This window comes from Stigmatopora nigra, chromosome 12 (genome assembly GCF_051989575.1).
Source record: "Stigmatopora nigra isolate UIUO_SnigA chromosome 12, RoL_Snig_1.1, whole genome shotgun sequence".
Taxonomy (NCBI): Eukaryota; Metazoa; Chordata; class Actinopteri; order Syngnathiformes; family Syngnathidae; genus Stigmatopora; species Stigmatopora nigra.
Genome location: NC_135519.1, coordinates 238915 through 258782, shown reverse-complemented (window position 1 = coordinate 258782; position 19868 = coordinate 238915). Strand labels below are relative to the sequence as shown.

The 19868-nt window shown below is 41.8% G+C and overlaps 1 protein-coding gene across 1 annotated transcript in view; it reads right to left on the bottom strand.

Annotated features, from left to right (window-relative positions):
- The window catches only part of polr1c (RNA polymerase I and III subunit C), a 42311-nt gene that overhangs the window by 12375 nt on the left and 10068 nt on the right, over positions 1-19868 (bottom strand). The window contains exons 3-6 of the mRNA XM_077729036.1: positions 17346-17453; positions 8091-8223; positions 5384-5521; positions 1257-1409 (exon numbers count right to left, since the gene is read on the bottom strand). Coding sequence (XP_077585162.1) covers positions 1257-1409; positions 5384-5521; positions 8091-8223; positions 17346-17453 — 532 coding nt within the window. The remainder of the gene's footprint in view (positions 1-1256; positions 1410-5383; positions 5522-8090; positions 8224-17345; positions 17454-19868) is intronic.

The following is a 19868-nucleotide window of genomic DNA, read 5'->3' as shown; positions in this document are numbered from 1 at the left end:
AAAAATAATCACACGTGGTATTTCTGAGATACTGTATGTATCAAAACAATCGTCTGCTGTATTGCACATTCCGAAAGGGTGTTCCCTGCACGTGGACAAATTAAAAAGAGAAGTCACGTGAGCAGTACAACCAGGAATTGTGCCCATAGCGGTCTAGTTTTCACCAAGTCTCTCGGTGCAATAATAGCATGAGATACACATACACAGATATAAAGGCTGATATTTTAATGATTGACCGCATCACCTTCAATCAGCCTTAACACGTATTGGGATGTGCTGACATGGTAAACACCTTGTATGTATCAAGGGTTCTCTCACCTGGCCAGTGAGAGCACATTTAACTACAGTAAGATGGTGGCGCCCTGAGCGAGCAATGGCAGGCAAAAGCAAGTCTCTCTCAAATCTGTCAAACCTCTGAGTTCTCATCTCATCTGTCAAATCCCTCAGGTCTCATCTCCTCTGTCAAATCTCTCAGGTCTCATCTCATCTGTCAAATCTCTCAGGTCTCATCTCTGAAATCTAATCTCTCATCTATCGTCTCATCTCATCATTTTATTTAAATCATTTAATCTAAAAGCCTTCAATGTTTTCAAAATCTTACTTTGCGCCTTTTAATCTGGTGCGCTTTATATAGGGTATCAATATTGATCCGCAAAAGATCTCGCAACTACGGTAAGCAGCCGGTGAGCCCATTATCCCGGTTCACCCGCGTGCACAATTAAGTTATTAGAGTTATTAATGTTATTGTAAATGCTTTGCTATTACGAGTGTTACTGTATTGTGATTGCACGAACGTATAATGTACCGTAACAGCATCAGAATGTTTTTTTTTTACGTGTTTACTTCATGGAAGAAAGTTCCCCTCCACTATTTGATATAAATGTTGCACTTACATGCTATACCTTGCTTTTGTTAAAACATAAACCGTGTCACGAAAATACTAATACCGTACCTCAGAGAAAAAAAAACAGTTGTTCATTTTGGGAGTGGATGGAGTTGTCCCAAAGCCGATCTGTAATCTATTAATAAAGTCTGACTGACCAATCTGACTATTTTGTTGACATTAAACCCAATATCATCTAGTGGATGTACAACGTAACCCCAGCTCTATTGTAGACCCGTATAATGCGGTGCGCCCTATATATGGAAAAAATGGAAATGTGATTCATGCGCCTTATAGAGCGGAAAATATGGTCTATTCAAGAGTAAATTGCATCAATTGCCAATTTGTTTACGCTCGAATTCACAGTTCTTACCTATTCCTTTGACACAATGCATGACAATGTCAAGTTCCTGTCCAGGCCGGAGTAGTGCTATAAGGATGTCATCATGTACAGGTCCAATACTTGCATCCGCAAACACATCAGCCTGGTTACCAACTGGGATCCACTTTATGTCTCTAGAATAGACTAAAATAATGACAATTAGTAATTAAACGTGCATTATCAACGATCTATTATGATAGAATCCTATCAGAGTATTAAACAATAAACGATCAAGACTTACAGAGATCCAAAAGTAAGTGATATTTTTGACATCCGTATCATTAATCAGTTATACATTTGCTACAATATATACATTCGTAACCGCAATTACGAAAATAAATTGGTTACAGAACTTTTTTCGTTACTTGAAAATTTTGTAAGTCGAGCAGTACTTCACATGTGAATTCTCTGATTCATTCCTCGGTCCTCACACAACTACCAACTAAACCCTTCAAAATTGGTGAAAGTGTTACAATTTTGTATGAAAGATGTGAGGAAACAAAAATAAGAGAATATTATAAAGAAATTATTTATTAATGGCGGCCCAGTTGGCAAGTGGTGAGCGCGTCGGCCTCACAGAGGGTCCTGGGTTCAAATCCAGGTCACGTCCATTGGTGTGGAGTTCGCATGTTCTCCCCTGGAGGACGGGGGTTTGCTCCAGGTACATTTCAAAAAACATGCATGGTAGGCAGATTGGACACTCTAAATTGCCCTTAGGTATGAGTGAGTGTGGATGGTTGTCCAACTCTTTGTGCCCTGCAATCGGTTGGCCACCGATTCAGTGTCCCCCGCCCAGTCAGCTGGGATAGGCTCCAGCATCCCCGCGCGACCCTATTGAGGATAAAGCAGTTCAGAAAATGAGATGAGATTTATTAATGTTTTAAAATGAATAAAGTAAATGAAAATGTGCCCTGCACCATTGAAATAGTTCTCTCAGTGGCCGGTATAATGGGAGATGTAATACTCATGTTTGTCTGCCAGATGGCAGCAAGAGGCTGTTCTACCAGGGCCGAAAGCCATCCACTTTGCAGTACATTTTAGAATTTTACATGTGCCCTGTCTGTGAAAATATGTGTCAGGTTGCACTTGTTCGGTTTTTAATAGTTTAATAAGGGGATTTGCAATCCTTAATTAGGGAAACCTTGCACATGCACATAATATACATTGTCTCACAGACCCCCACCCCCACCACATACACACATGTATACATACACTGTATTTTACCGACTATAAGGCGCACATAAAATTTTCTTAAATTTTCTCCAAAATAGACAGGGCGCCTTATGATCCAGTGCGCTTTATATATGGATCAATACTAAAATTCTTATCACGATAAAATAAAATAAATAAATACCTCGACTATTTTCCCATAGACAAAGTACTGTGCAGTGAATGCTGGGATATGTAGTAGTTCTTTTGTCAATATACCCAATGGATAGTGGCCTGTATACATCGACATCAATACAGCTTGGCGAAGTATGGAAAAGTTACGCTAGCTACCAGCTCCTAATCCTACTGCCACTTTCTGGAAGACACCTTCTTCAAGCAGTGGCACATGAAAAAGTCTGCTTCCTTGAAAAAAATAAAAAGGAAAAGATTTTCATGCAGGACAATGCTCCATTATACACATCCAAAGACCCCACAGCATTGCTGCCAAGAAAAGGCCAAAAAGAAAAAAATAATAGCATGGCTTCCTTGTTCACCCGATTCGAACCCAATACAGAACCTGTGGTCTCTTATCAAATGTGAGATTTACAAGGAGGGAAGAGGACCCTGCCGAGGGTGTAGAGCTGATCCACTGTTCGGTGGGCAGGATGAAAACAACAAAGCTCCTCTTAAATCCGAAGTTCCAAAATCCTCTCCAAAACCCCAGAATTGACTTTCCCAGGGAGGCTGAGGAGTATGATTCCTCTATAATTGGAACAACCCTCCGATCCCCCTTTTTAAAAAGGAGGAACCACCATTCCTGTCTGCCAATCCAGAGGCAATGTCCCCGATGTCCAAATGATATTGCAGAGGTGTGTCAACCAAGAGAGAGGCCCAAAACATCCATAGCCCTTAGAAATTTCCGGGCAAATCTCCACCCTCGGGGTCTTGCCACCGAAGAGCTTTTTAACCACCTCGGTGACTTCAAACCAAGAGATAAGTGAGACTGCCCCAGTCCTATGGCTCTGCTTTCTCATGGGAAGGCGTGGCAGTGGAATTGAGGAGGTTGTCAAAGTATTCAGCCGACCGATTTACAACGTCGAGGCCAGCAGCAGCCCATCCCGCGTAGAGATCAGCAGCACCGCATCCCGTATTAAGGTCAGCAGGACCCCATCCCGCGTCGAGGTCAGCAGCATCCCATCCCGCGTCGAGATCAGCAGCACCCCATCCCTCGTCGAGGTCAGCAGCACCCCATTCCCGACCAGCACGTTCTGGGGTTGCCGCCACGGCAGGCACTGACCACCTTCAGACCCGAGCTGCGGCCTCAGCAATGGAAGCGTAGAACATGGTCCACTAGGACTCAGTATTCCCTGCCTCTTCCCGCACTTGAGAGAAACAGTCTGAGGTGGGAAATGAAACTCCTGAAAGGGGATTATGCCGGCCGGCCGCCCCAGTTCGCTGTTCGCCGTTCGCCGGCCGCCCCGGTTCGCCGTTCGCCGGCCGCCCCGGTTCTCCGTTCGCCGGCCGCCCCGGTTCGCCGTTCGCCGGCCGCCCCGGTTCGCCGTTCGCCCCGGTTCGCCGTTCCCGGCCGCCCCGGTTCGCCGACCGCCCCGGTTCGTCGACCGCCCCGGTTCGCCGACCGCCCCGGTTCGCCGACCGCCCCGGTTCGCCGTTCGCCGGCCGCCCCGGTTTGCCGGCCGCCCCGGTTTGCCGGCCGCCCCGGTTTGCCGGCCGCCCCGGTTTGCCGTTCGCCGGCCGCCCCGGTTCGCCGGCCGCCCCGGTTCAACGGCCGCCCCGGTTCAACGGCCGCCCCGGTTCCCCGGCCGCCCAGTCCCGGTTCGCCGGCCGCCCAGTCCCGGTTCGCCAGGAGGCTCGCCGGCCGCACGCACATACATACACACACACACACACACACCTGGCGAACAAACACTGAGTTTTACATCTATAACGACCACGGAGGGACACATTTCAGCAGGGCACATTTTCATGTGCTTAATTTATTTTAAGACATTAGTAAATCTTTTCCTTATAATTTTCTTTCATTTTTGGGTTTCCTCCAATCATCCGTACAAAATTGGGACACTTTGACCAATTTTAAAGGTTCTAGTTGGTAGTTGTGTGAGGATTGTGGAAAGAATTGGAGATTTCACACAAAGTACACTTCTAGTTACCAAATTTTCAAAGTCTAGGAACCAATTAATTTCATATGTAGAGGTACAACTGTACATTCAATTGCATAAATATTTTATACAAATTTTGTTTAGCCTTATCAATTTTAAAAGTTTTCGGTGGTAGTATTAAAGACCGTAAAATGAATCCAATGTAAAAGATGCTTCCATTAAAAATAAATCCAACTTATGAAACAAATTCGGGAACCAATTAATTTCGTAAGTTGAAGTACCACTATCTTCATATTTTCATCATCTGTACTGCTCATCCTGGAATCAATCCCAGCTGACTTTGGGCGAAAGGCTGACTACACCCTCGTCCGGCCGCTAGTCAGAAGTAGGGAATATACAGAGATAGATGACCATTCGCATTCAGAATTATACCACCAGAGCGAGCGGGAATCAAGCATGCCCACACTAAGTCAGGGCAGTGAACCACTACACTAATAGGTTTTACTATATGTAATTCCCAGAAATCCAAATGAATCAGTGAAAATTTGGGAATGGTCCTGGGATTTAATTCATAAATGAAACCATTATAATAAGGATAATAAAGTTATTCAATTCTGATGAATATTATTTAAAATAACTTTCACTGAAACTAAAGAGTTCTGCCGTGTCAGCAAGCTTTTAATAATTACAATCGCAGGATGATCAAAACCAAATGCAGAAATCCTTGCAAAAACCAATTCAACTTCGGTCATTTACAATAATTTTTGGACATGGTTGTCCATTTTTAGCATTTCTAATTCTGGATGGTTACACACATTTTAATATCTTATGAATACCAAGCGTCAGTCTTACCTTTGTTGTTTAAATAGAGTTCCTGTGGGTCAGAAGAATCTTTGCTTGCTCTCACGTTCCGGACACATTTAATCTTGAGGCAAAGCTGAATTGAGTCTATATCTGAAACTTCCTCCTCTGCAGAATCCTTATCCTTATCTGCAAATACAAATTTTAAATAATACAGTAAACATTGAACATTTCAGAAGTGTGCAGAATATTAGAATTACCTTATTTTCACGACTATTCGGCGCATCATATTTTTAGCCACAGTGTCAATAATGAGTGCTATTTCTGTATTTTACACACACACAAAGAACGCACCCTTTATTGGTGTGGCATGGCATATTTATATTATATATGGATGAATTTCGAACCGTAAAAGGGCTGGCTACAGGAAGCTATCCATCCATCCATCCATCCATCCATCCATCGCTATGCATCCATCGCTATGCATCCATCGCTATGCATCCATCGCTATGCATCCATCGCTATGCATCCATCGCTATGCATCCATCGCTATGCATCCATCGCTATGCATCCATCTCTATGCATCCATCCATCTCTATGCATCCATCCATCTCTATGCATCCATCCATCTCTATGCATCCATCTCTATGCATCCATCTCTATGCATCCATCTCTATGCATCCATCTCTATGCATCCATCTCTATGCATCCATCTCTATGCATCTATCTCTATGCATCTATCTCTATGCATCTATCTCTATGCATCTATCTCTATGCATCTATCTCTATGCATCTATCTCTATGCATCTATCTCTATGCATCTATCTCTATGCATCTATCTCTATGCATCTATCTCTATGCATCTATCTCTATGCATCTATCTCTATGCATCTATCTCTATGCATCTATCTCTATGCATCTATCTCTATGCATCTATCTCTATGCATCTATCTCTATGCATCTATCTCTATGCATCTATCTCTATGCATCTATCTCTATGCATCTATCTCCATGCATCTATCTCTATGCATCTATCTCTATGCATCTATCTCTATGCATCTATCTCTATGCATCTATCTCTATGCATCTGGGTCTATGCATCTGGGTCTATCTCTGGGTATATCTCTAGGTATATCTGTAGGTATATCTGTAGGTATATCTCTAGGTCTATCTCTAGGTCTATCTCTAGGTCTATCTCTAGGTCTATCTCTAGGTCTATCTCTAGGTCTATCTCTATCCCTATATATAGATAGATATAGATATATATATATATAGTTTGCAGTCTAGCTTTGAATACTCTTGACGCCAACATCTCGCAGCAGAATTTGTTGTGTAAATACAGCCGAAATGACGGCGAGCACCAAATTAGTGTGCTCGCCGTCATACTGGTTGTATTGAAGAACTCCATATCCCAGCAGTCACTGCGCAGTACTTTATCTACGGGAAAGTAGTAGAGTCGGGGGCTGCTTGCCGTAGTTGTCCTATCGACTGATTTATTTTATTTTATCGTGATAACAATTTTGGTATCGGTCCATGTATAAAGCGCACTGGATTATAAGGCGCGCTGTCTATTTTGGAGAAAATTTAAGACTTTTATGTGTGTCTTATAGTTGTGAAAATTCTGTAATTTTTTCATTCATTACTCAAAAAAAGAATTAAGACTTTCTCCAGGGTTGTCAGTAGGAAAGCCTGTATAATGGAGAACCAGTCAAGCACTGATTCATATTTTATGGAACTCAAGTACTGGGTGTCTGTTGTTCGAAACATAAATAGGAAGTCAAAACCTACTTACTTTATCACCTTCAGATTAAGGCTTTTAAGGAAATAATACCATATGCAAAGGCATATTGTGAAGGAATTTGGCAGTCCACAATGTTATTGTCTTTGTGTTGGCTATAGCTAAATTTTGATTTGAGGTTGAGGTTGAAGATGTCAACTGTAGTGGTGCACTAAAACTAGTGCTATCGGTATGGGCCAAATATGGCACTAAAATGCAGGCATGGGTGAGTAATAATTATTCACGTGACAATATCACACAAAGTTTACACTGAGATTTAGTATGTAACGACCAATTGTCCTACAACAGATAGCTGCCAATTACAACCCTTGCTATAAAAAAATAGCAGCGCCAATCGCCATTTATCTGCCACTTATGAAGACCACTAAAAAAGTTGAAGAACAAAGATTGACTCTGAAAATTTCTCAAGCATACTACCGTTTTTACTCGCATATAAGGCGCCTGCGTGTATAAACGCACCCCTAATGTGTCCTTAAAATTGTTTAAATTTACAATTTCTCACATATAAGCCGCACAGTGATTTTCAATATTCACCTCCATATTTATGGTTTTAATATAGAGTACAAATTGTGACTTTGGAGGGAAAATATAAGGAAAAATCATCACTTGTGGTATTTCTTAGATGCTGTATGAATCTAAAGCATACTTTTAGGGTCAAAATCATAAGGAAGTTAATATGGATGTCTTTGTAAATGCAAAATATCAAATTATTCAAATTTAAAAAAAAGTCTATCTTGATGAGAACATTTACACAGAAAATACCCACCAACCCAAACCCGGCCACTCACACAAAAAGCAGGCAAAAAAGAAAAACCCAAAACCGACCCGCCCACCCCAACACAGACGTTTTTCAATGTGATTTAGGGCAGACAAAAACTATCTTCAATATCAGGCAAAGTTCAGACATTTTGTTGTGAATGTGTGATAAATGATAATGTGTGCATAAATCCTACACCTTACCAATGTTTTTGTACTCAAACAGGAAGGGGTCAGCTTTGATGGGGATCAGGCCTAATCTCTGTGCCAGCACTTCATCTTGCACGATAGACGTGTTGTTGTAAATAAACACTTTTTCAATAGCCATGGTGGGGACCTAGAAGCACACACAAAAAACGAATGTAAATATCTTAGCAGAGCAACAACACTTCCTGTAACGTATGCTAATCACTCATATTAGACATAGGGTTTACTGGTATTACTGGTTTCAAGTTATACCACGGTCAGAAAGAAAAAACCTTTGTGTCGTCATGTTCAACTGCTTAGATTTTCCGTTCTCCATGTCTAAGCGTGTTCTAATTTAGACGGTTATGTCAGAGGGTACTTTACTCAATTACTTAAACCTGAACTTCCTTGGGCCACAACCCATAGTCCACACATTCATAAAATGAACACAATTAGTTACCATTTTAATTCTGATTTTAAGAATTTTCTGTTTCCATCGACCCCAGCCATTTAGTGTGGCATCAATTAAAAGAACGATCTTAATCCCTATACAGTTTGGGTTTTATTAAAACATTGTGATCAACTTTTCCATTTAATTCTCCAATGTTATTGTTTTCCACCGAAAGATACATCACTGTTGTGATTATTTCTCGCGGTGTTTCAAGAAAAAATGTAGGGTACAACATCCCCGCCTATTTTTCTGTTACATGATCTTGTTTTAATAAAACCTGTTGATACGGAAGAGGGGTTTGGAGACCACCACGGAGACCGCGGGAGATTGACCAGGTTTTCTGTCTGTTTTTTTACGTGCTCCCCTCCTGCAGAAGCGTTAAAATTTCACTCAATCTGTCTTCGTGTGCTTAATTGTGTTCAACCTTGTCAAATTTTCAGTGTGGACCTGACATTTTCGAGTGCCAAAACCCAGGATTAAAGATCTGTGGCGTCGGGACGACGAGAGATTGAGAGGCCGCCGAACTGATATCAGCCATCCCACATTGAGGGAAGGGGCCAATAGAGATTGGTTCCACATCGCCCAAGGTCCAGTGACAAATCCCATCGAACAAAATGGGCACCTAAGACAGACTGGAAAAGCACTGGTTAAAATTATACAATTATTTCGTAAAAAAAAAACATCTAGAAGTCCAAATACCCTATGTGTCGGGGAACCGGTCCGTGTGTCAGAGAAAGTTATCCGTGTATACCGTTCCCTGTGTGTCGGAGAAATACAAAAAGGTATAAAGATAAAAAGTAAAAGTGAATTGTGGCTGTGTCGGTCTATCTCCGAGAAAGGCTGTGCCTTTCCTGACGATCCGGGGTTGGCTGTGTGTCGGTCTACCCGAGGAGTGTGAATTAATCAATTGATACAACCAAATAACGTTGCTTTCTTTTACTTTAGGGGCATACAGATTAAGAGAACTTTAGCTTACAATTTATAGCATTGCAATTATGGGGTTAATGCGCCTAAAAGTTACAGTGATAAGGATTGGCAAGAACAAGCTTAGACAAGTGAGAAAAGGAACAATTCTCCAAGTTCCAAAATCTGGCTAAGAAACAGTTTATGTTTGTCGCTTTGGGTTTGACAAAATGTGCTGGTACATGAACTCTGGAATATTTGGGGAATGGGAATCCCATATCTATAATAAATTCGAGGGAAATTCAGAAATTTGGCACTGGATGCCCAAAATCTGGTGGACCTTTATTGGTATGAAATAAGTGATGAAATTATGTTTATGTTAAAATCCAAATGATAAAATATCAACCATTGAGTCATGTTTAAAGTAGATGGGTTGTCTAGGAATAAAATTGAATGGGCAAAATTCAAACCGAATGAGAGATACATTGACGACTATGAAAACAAACTTTGGAGGTGAAACGATTGCCACCTCAATTCTGCGTACAAACATCTAAACTGATAGCATTATCAGAGGGTATTAATTAATAACGAAGCCATGGAAAGTCTAATGTCTCAACAGTGGGGATTATGGACATAGTACAACATGTATTCCATATACCAACAGGTAAAAATACCTACTTTAAATTGTTTTGTAGGAATTATTTCATTTGTTGCAGACATAATGTGCAAGGTGACCTCAGGCCCAAATGAGGCCAATGCCCAAAGGTACCTACTCATTTGAAATAATACACATGGATTTCATTGAATTACCAGGAACAACCAGTTTTTTAAACCATTCAGCTATGCCTACGCTGTCACACACATGGGACTCGCTGTTACAATACCCAGCATGAGCAACACCTCGGTGTCGCCGGAGATTCGGAGCTGGACAAAGGGGCCGGGAGAAGAGGCAACGCTTCTGAACAACCATTCCATCCTGGGATAAGATGGAAGTGCTGTCGGCGTTTACCAGCAACGGAGTTGAGGGGCTCTCATCTGCTACTGTTGTCTTCAGCTCCAGACTACTGAGGAACTGTGCGGATAAGCTTGGAAGAGTGACTGCATATTCTTTACCTCGGTCACAGTCTGCAGAAGTTCTCTATCTTTTAAAAGACTTCGTGTGTGTGGTTCCAGTTTTTGTCCAACTTTACGTCTTTTTGAGTCTGCATCCGTTTTAGCTACCGCAACCAAGATGGCGCCATTCAAGCAGCAGCCAGCGGCGGCAGCAGCTCCGTCCACTCTTGCTCGTTTTGTGATTTTGCTACTTTTATGTCTTAATGATTTGAGGATTTCATTTACTTTGATTTGCTTTGTACTTTGTGCTTTTGCTTTGCTGTTCATTCTAATCACACTCTTGCTACTGCCACAATGAAATTTCCTGAATACGGGATGAATAAAGTTATCCATAATGTCATAATCCATAAATAATTTTTAGTCTCGATTAAATAGTTCTCTAAATTGACTGAAATAGTCCCCACAAACTCACCAGACGCATTAACGGTGGCTAAAGCCATCTGTAAACACAATCCCAGAACATGGATCCCCAGAATCATCTGGAGTGACAACATAATACAACACATGGCAAAACACCTAGGAATAAGTGTGAAAAACCACTGCTCGTACCATCCGCAGAGCGGAGGACTGGTAGAGAACAAATACAGGTACAATAAAAATAAGGCTTAAAAAAACATGAAAGAAACAAAGAAGCCATGTCCAAAATGCCTATTGCTGGTCAAAACATGAGGATAGTACCTACTACCTCGAGGTTAATACCCTTTGAGAAAGTTCATGGAGGACCATTCCAACTTCCACTATGGGAAGGTGAACCATGGCAAGAGAGATGAAAAGAGAGTTCAAGATGGCGGCACGCTCAGGAGCAGCGGCTCAATGCTCTCCAGTTCGTTCGTTGAAAGGCAAGACACCCAATTTTACGACTTACTACAAACTGACCTTCGATATCCCCAAGAACATCCGGAGACCTACGCGATCTCCGAGGATATCAAACCCACCCAAAGTACGCCGTAGACGGCGAAGAGAAAGGAAGCAAAAGAGCGGATGCCGGGCGGCCATTGCGGGTAAGCTACGACAACAACCACTCCGAGCCCCGCCTCCTACTATCTTTTTGACAAACGCCCGAACCATTACCCACAATTTTTGGCGTGGATCTGCCTTCTACAGGCGAATTGAGGGAGGGTAAGTAAGAAGACAGTGAGAGGTAAGTGATACATTTTATTCTTGTTAGCATCGGTGAGGCAACTTGCAGTCGCCGGATTGATGGCGCTCAAGAGGTGATGCGATATTTCCAGCGTGGCGGAGTGCTAACAAGTCTGAATATGTCAGTTAAGGGGTCTTGCCTGGGATGGCGGACCTGTGGAGAAGCATTATACAATTTCGTCATACGCAGCTGAGGGTATGATGACTACTAGGCTTTTTGTCAAGTCAATGATGACGACAATGCCTGTCTGATATAATAATATATAAGAGACCAATGGATGGTAAAAATGTTTAGAGAGAAACTTGTCCCAAGTACATGTAAAGCTGCCGTTATCCCCTTTGTCTCTGTTACGGCTTTCAGCCTGGGGACACACTATGTAGTAGGGTGTGTTGTTTCTTTTCATCTGCAGGTACATGGAGCTGTGGCTCCACCCCTGTGACAAAGCCCTGCCCAGGCCAACACGGCTGTGACTACTTCCCCATCCCTCCTCCAATTAAGATTCACTTCCTGTCCTTATTTAAACCCTTTTATATGTCAGTTCACTCTTGATTCTTGACTTTGACTCCCTTGACTGCCTGTGATTGTAAATGCTGAGGCAGTGGAGTCCTTACTTTCTTTAGAAAGCATTGTTTAGTATTAAGTAAAGTTTGATTGCCCCAGCTTCACCTGATATTGTGAGTACTTTACTCCTTGTTATATTGAGTATTTATGTTAACAAAGTTAATGATTTTGGGTTGCATAGGGGGACTTGAGATAAGCTTAGACACACCGGGTACACATATAGTTTGTTGCATTTATAAACGTAGTTTATTCCCTTGTCTAGACTTTGATTACATCAGTTCTGACAGTGGCACCTTCTGACCTTATTTCCTGTATTTTTGTGGGTGTTCATTTGAACACCTGTCTGGGAGGGTGGTTTTTACCGTTTGTATTTAGTATCTTTTGCTTCCCCTATGTTATCCCGTAGTACAGGTTTTGGTGGACTTTGTTGTTAATAAATTATCACTGAAGGCTACTGGCAGTTTGTGTCTGACTCATCATTGACTGAATACTTCTGCTGTGGTTGCGACTCCATGGTATCTTACCATCAGGGGGAGTCGTAACAGTCTCCCTTACAGGAGGTGGTGAAGCCAGGTGATCAGATCCTGATCCTAGTCATAAAAAGGAAGTCCTGGTCCTTGGCACACTGGGAAGACCCATTTGTGGTTCAACTTACCACCCCTACAGCAGTACAGATCGCAAAAATCCCAGGTTAAAGTAATTCGAGACATAGGTGACTCGGAGTAGAACCTTTATTCGTGAAAAACTCATCTGACGTCTTCTCACATGCCACGAGCACTCCTCACCTAACATTGACCTCCCATAGACTTTGCACCCCCACACAGAAGCCAAAAAGAAAGCTGTTGCCACCCTCATCAGAGTGACTGTACTGTCAGTGGCAGCCTGGATGTGGCTGTATGCCGCACCGACAGAGATTCGAGTTGGAAAACAAGATGGTGCAATATTAGTGTCACAGAGAAAAGTGGTCTGAGAGAGACTATCCAAAGCACTACTATGAAGGAAATATGGTATAATTTCCTGGTGTTTCAGAAGAAACTGACTGGTGTGAATGAAAGTTGTTATGCATGTAGTCACATACCCAATTCCACAGGCACATCACTGTGGTCGTGGTTTACAACCAGACCATGTGTAATAACTTTGCCGTATGGACGACGGAGCCAATTGCATGCGTGCCGGAGGCTAGTTTATTGATACTCACAGACAGGCTTTTAAACCAGTGGTCTCAAACTCAATTTACCTGAGGGCCGCAAGAGGCAGAATCTGGGTGAGGCTGGGCCGCATCACGATTTCCACAAGAAAAGCGCTGATCAAACATTCCAACATTATCAAATAACTATTTTTTAACAAAAAATAATGAATTAAATAAATTAACTTAAAGAAGAATAAAAAAATAAATGAATAAGTAATAAAATATAATAATAATGAGAATACAGTAGATATACAGTGGCTGGCGAAGTAGAGAAAACTAATTATTTTTATTTTGTTTCAAATGTCTGTATTAACAGCTTTTTAAATTTTTACTTTCTGAACTTTACTTCTTGCTGCTAGAGACCTGGCAGCGCTTCTTCTCAGATAGCTGAGTCACATTTGGCTTGAGGGAGGAAGCAGTGGAGACCCTCAATAGAGCTTGAAGATGCTCATCAGTAAGTCTGGACCTATACTTGGACTTATTGAAGTTCAAGGTGGAGAAGTTTCTCACACAAGTATGTGCTCCCAAAAAGGCACATGGTCCGCTTGAGCATTCGGGAAAGTTCAGGGAAGCTGGGGGTCAACTCTCTCAAAAAATCTCCAAGCTTGTCTGTTTCTCCACTCACCTCCCTGAACTTGGCTTTGAGTGCAGAGTTGCACTGCAGGTCAATGAGCTCCATTTGAAGCTCAGGAGGGGCATCTTGCACATCAAATGAGAAGGGGTCCGCAAACATTTGAAATGTGGCTTTGTATGTCTTGAAGCCTGCAAATCTGTGATCGAATTCCTCCTGCAGCTTCGAAATGGCCTCCACATATTTCTCACCACTGAATGGTTTGCCTGCATCCACAAGAGCCTTGCATGCTGGGAAATGGAAAAGGTTTGTCTGCGAGAGCTGGGCTTTCCATAACAAAAGTTTAGTGCAGAATGCTCTCACGTTGTCATAGGCAGCACTGACAAGTTGCCCCTGGCCTTGTAGCTTCTTGTTCAGTACACTAAGCTGATGTGTGATATCAACAAGAAAAGCTAAATCCATGAGCCATTTGGGATCACTTAGCACAGGAACAGCCAACCCGTCTATCTCCATGAAGTCTTTTTCTTCGGCTCTCTACTCAAAAAATCTCTTCAACACATTTCCCCTGCTAAGCCAACGTACCTCAGTGAAGTAGAGCACATCCCCATGTTCAGACTCCATTTCCTCCAAAAAAGCATGAAACCTTCTATGCTTTAAGCCCCTGGATCTGATTTGGTTGATGCATTTCACGACGACAGACATCACATTGTCAACCTTCAGGCATCTGCTGCAAAGGGCCTGCTGATGGATAATGCAGTGCAGAGCTATGGCTGACTCCACACTCCTCTTCCAGTTTTTTTTTGAACAAGTGCTACCAGTCCATTCTTCCTCCCAATCATTGATGGGGCTCCATCAGTTGTTATTCCAACAAAGCTCTTCCATGGCAAACAGGCATTCTGAATGGCATCACACAGCTTGTGAAATAATTCCTTAGCGGTGGTCTGGCCATGCATTGGAATTATTGTGAGCAACTCCTCCAACACTTCAAAATTGTCATCAACACCACGGACATATATTGCGAGCTGGGCAGTGTCTGTGATGTCTGTGGTCTCATCAAGAGCCACTGAATATACACTGAAGTTTTGCGCTTTCTCACAAAGTTGACCATAAATGTCACTTGACAGGTCAGAAATGCGCTCTACCACGGTGTTGGCAGAAAGCCAGATGTTGTTGAACTGACTTTTCTTTTCTGGACAGACGATATGTGCAGCCTGTAGTATGCACTTTTTGATAAATTCACTTTCTGTGAATGGCTTGCCTGCCTTGGCAATCAGCTCACAAACGGCGTAGCTAGCTTCGACTGCTGCATCACTTTCTTTTGTAGCCTTCTTGAAAAAACCCTGTTGCCTCAGAAGACTTGTTTTAAGACTGTCAACCTGGTTCTCTCTCATCTCCCTGGTATTTGTCGTACTCCTCATCATGTCTCGTAGCATAATGACGTTTCAAATTGTATTCCTTGTGGACCGCAACTTTTTCAGTGCAAATGAGACACGTCGGGGTGCTCCTGTGCTCAACAAAGAAATATTGCACTCCCCACTTTTCTTGAAACTGCCTGTGCTCATCACTGACCTTTCTCTTCACGGCAGGCTTTGAAACAGACATCTCCGGGGCTGTAATATGTGTTTACACTTGGAATGAGTCTCAGATTGAACTTTTAACTTTCAGTCGCGCGGTTCTGTGGCGCATGCGCACTTTCGATTTGACCGTTTGACTTTCAGTCGCGCAGGTCTGTGGCGCATGCGCACTTTCGCTCTCCGATCATATTGGATTACGGCTGCACTCCAAGCCGAGCGGCGTGATCGGCTTCACGGCTTCTCCTCTGCCCAGCTGATTGGAGGAATGGATGAGTGAGTGAGCGAGGCACTAGACAGCCCGGCCAATGTTCCGCCCTCCAGACCCGTATACTTCACCGTGATTGGTTCATCCAGCTCCGAACACCGTGTCATTCATATCAATCTTGCGGGCCGCGCGGACATTAATCTTGCATATTAAGACGCGGGCCGCAAATTAGCGTCCCACGGGCCGCATTCGCCGGTGCGGTGCGATGGACCCGTGTATTGCGGAGCAGTGCGCCTTAAATATGGAAAAAACATCAAATGTGTCATTCATTGAGGGTACGCCATATAGTCGTGAAAATGTGGTACTACTTTTTTTGTCCCGGATGTTGAATAAAATTTGAAATATGAACAGGGAATAAAGGAGACATCAAGCGCGAGAACATTCGAGCGGCATCTTGTGATGACATTACAACAACGGTCGGATTCCACAAAACGGAACATCATCAGAAAGGCTGCCGAGCACATTTTGCTACAAGAGCAGATCATCTACCTACACCCAAGAGAAAACCGTCTTGGAAATAAGTGTATAGCTTTGTTGAGCTGTATCTCCTTGATAACGCTAAATCTAGCCGAGCTGTGAAAACCTTTAACCAATTCCACTTCCAAACAGTAACCTTCATCTTTGTCCTCTACCTCTCCAAAATTTACATATGCCAACTGCTCACCACGACAAAATGTATTTTTTCCCTTTTAATTGTTCCCGTATTTTAACTGAACAGCTTCTGTTTGCCTACCCTCATCATATTTTCCACTTTTTTACTTTTTTTTTGTAGCATATTGGAACAGATTAAGACCATTTACATTATTTGTTATCGTTTCCGGCATCATGGAGACATCAGTTTCCTTGTGTCAGGAGATTCTCAATTTAAAACCAACTCTACCACAACAAGTTTAAAATAAAGTATTGGAACAGGAAGCATATTTATGTTAAGGAGGATGTTTAATTTCATAATTGGGAACAAAAGGTTTCCTATCTAAGCTTTTCATAAATAGATTATTCTGTATGTAAAAGTAAGTAAAGGTACAACCGTATATTACAGAGCTGCCAACTACTCCGTAATTTCAGGACTTTAACCGGAAATGCAAGGCAAACTCCAGGACTCCGGAAAACCTCCCCAAACGCCGGAAGTCCGAAGAAATTGTCACAAAAAAATACCAAATTTACAATTTACAATGCCTCGAAATTCACACCATCACTACGTCTTCCACCATCTTGATTCAACTGCACTGCAGACAGGAAGAATTTGGGTTGGGAATCATTCGAGTTACAAGTTCTGACAAATGGATGATATACTACAGAAATTAGACAAGGGTACTCCTGAAATTGGGTTGACAGAGGTTGGCAGCTCTGAATAATATTAAGTATACTAATTTCATTAAATTGTGTGACTTGTATTTCACATAAACAGAGGTGGTATTTTGGGGGAGTTTAGCTGAAGACAATTCTGTCTGACAAAGAGATTCAATGTCACTGTTAGAAAGAAAATCGATAGACAAGACACAAACCTCTGCTAGTAATATCCTTCGAAACGCATTGGCAACTGCTGCATCAATCCCCACCATATCAAACTCCATCAGGGTATCGGTCAGCTGTCCAACTTCAATTCTGAAGGTCTATAAAACATTAGAATAGATAGTGTTATAATAATATGCCCTTATGAATACTTTTATTTTGGAGAACATGGGGGAGTGATACCCATTTTCTATTAAATCTTATGTTGTCCAAGAGTATATTTTTGGCCTAAATGGTTAGAAATAAAAGTTTTTAAAAACTTGGGTTCTCATTTATTCCTCTCATAAAATAAGAAGAAATTGTTTTTCCCAGCCCCTGTTTGCAATAAATAAATGCACGTAATACGTACATTATTGGATGAAATTAAATTAACACAGCTGTGCACTCACGCGAGAATCCCAGTGGTGCGTTCAGAGTTTGGTGGGTCCCACATTTTGGCTTACAGTTCAGAGAGTGTCAGTCACGGGGTCCTGAATTCAAATCCTGGTCACCTGTGTGGAGTTTGGATGTTCTTTCCGCTGCATGGGTTTCCTCCGGCTACTCTGGGTTCCTCCCACATTCCAAAGACATGCATGGTAGGCTGATTGGACACTAAATAGCCCCTAGGTACGATTGTGAGCGTGAATGGTTTTGTCTTCATGTGCCCTGCGATTGGCTGGCCACCAATTCAGGGTGTCCACCGCCTCTGTCCAGAAGTCAGCTGGGATGGGCTCCAGCACCCCCCGTGACCCTAATGAAGATAAAGCGGTTCAGAACGCGAGATGAATTGAGATATAATATAAAAATCGATAGAATCTAGGGGACGGCTTATATGCGCATAAAAACACAACATGAACGAAAAGGCAAGTTGACAACAATGACACATGAAGACAATGCAGCTGATTATTTCCAAATAAAGAAAGACAAGGCCTCAGGATTGGGCCACAGGCCTAATCTCTTGTGTACACAACTCATGATTTTTTGTTATTTCGTGCTGAACATCTATTGGGGTCATGCGCCTTTTCTTTGCACTGACCTTTCATTGCACCTGCTTGCTTTGGACGCATTGTTTTTCCACGCTCCACCCAGTGTTCGTAGACAGTGTGCTGAAATCATAAGCAGCCATGTCTCGGCCACCTGGCTGTCTCATGTGCTCGTATTTCAAAATGCGTTTCCTATCCCAAGGAAAATATTTGCTCGGAATGGTACTCATATCTCAAAATGGTCGTATGTTCGGGCAATTATGTCAAGTTATGTCTGTATACTTGTATACTGACAATAAAAGCATTCAATTCAATTCAAATCAAAAGTCCCAACTTAATACCCTGATGAAAATGATCACAATCTAAAAAAATGATAGATATTACATCAACTATAACATCTTTAGTCTTTCGAATTTGAAATGCCAAACTTTTGCAAATAAATAAATTACTCATTACATTATAAAAGTAACCACGTTACCCTACTTTAAAAAAGGGATAAGATAAGACAACTTCCTTCTAACACTGAAAAGTAATGACTAAAACCTGCAGAAATTTTGACTTTGTACAAATTTGCTTTCAAAACAGCAGTGCAGTATGAAATTAAAAAATATTAATAATTATCAAATAAGAACTTCACCATTTGCAAGCAGACTATTTTCAGCCTCACAAAAAGAAACTGTAGAAAAATATACTAAAAGTTGGATGAACCTAAACCATTTTAACCCAAGTTAGCTTTAGATTTTTGTAAGTTTCAGAACATTTGCACAAAATGGGGAAGCTCTTTGATATCAAGTAAGAAAACACTTGCAAGCCGTCTTCATAAGAGAGCTGGTTAAAATTGGTCAAGAAGATTTTCAATAAGCTACAGTTTGTGCGCCGGTATTTAAGAGGCATTTAAAAAAAGAGAAATCCCTTCTGTGTTTTTGTTTAAAAGAGGATATGATGTTGAGCTCTGCGGAGGTCAATTGTGTTTGCTTTCAGTGTCATTCACTTGCGTTCCCAGATACAGTACTGTATTTTCACGAATTTAAAGGCACACAGAAGTCTTGAATTTTCTCCAAAATCTACAGGGCGCCTTATAACCCAGTGCGCTTTATATATGGACTAATGCTAAAATTGTTATCACGATAAAATAATACTACATTTGACATCTTCAACCTCAAATCAAAATTTAGCTTTAGCCAACACAAAGACAATAACATTGTGGACTGCCAAATTCCTTCACAATTAAATATGCCTTTGCATATGGTATTATTTCCTTAAAAAAATCTTAATCTGAAGATGATAAAGTAAGTAGGTTTTGACTTGCTATTTATGTTTCGAACAACAGACACCTAGTACTTGAGTTCCATAAAATATGAATTAGTGCTTGACCGGTTCTCCATTATACAGGCTTTCCTACTGACAACTTTGGAAGAAGTCTTAATTCTTTTTTTGAGTAATGAATGAAAAAATTACCGTATTTTCGGGACTATACGGCGAGCATAAAAGTCTTAAATTTTCTCCAAAATAGACAGCGCGCCTTATAATCCAGTGTGCTTTATATATGGACCA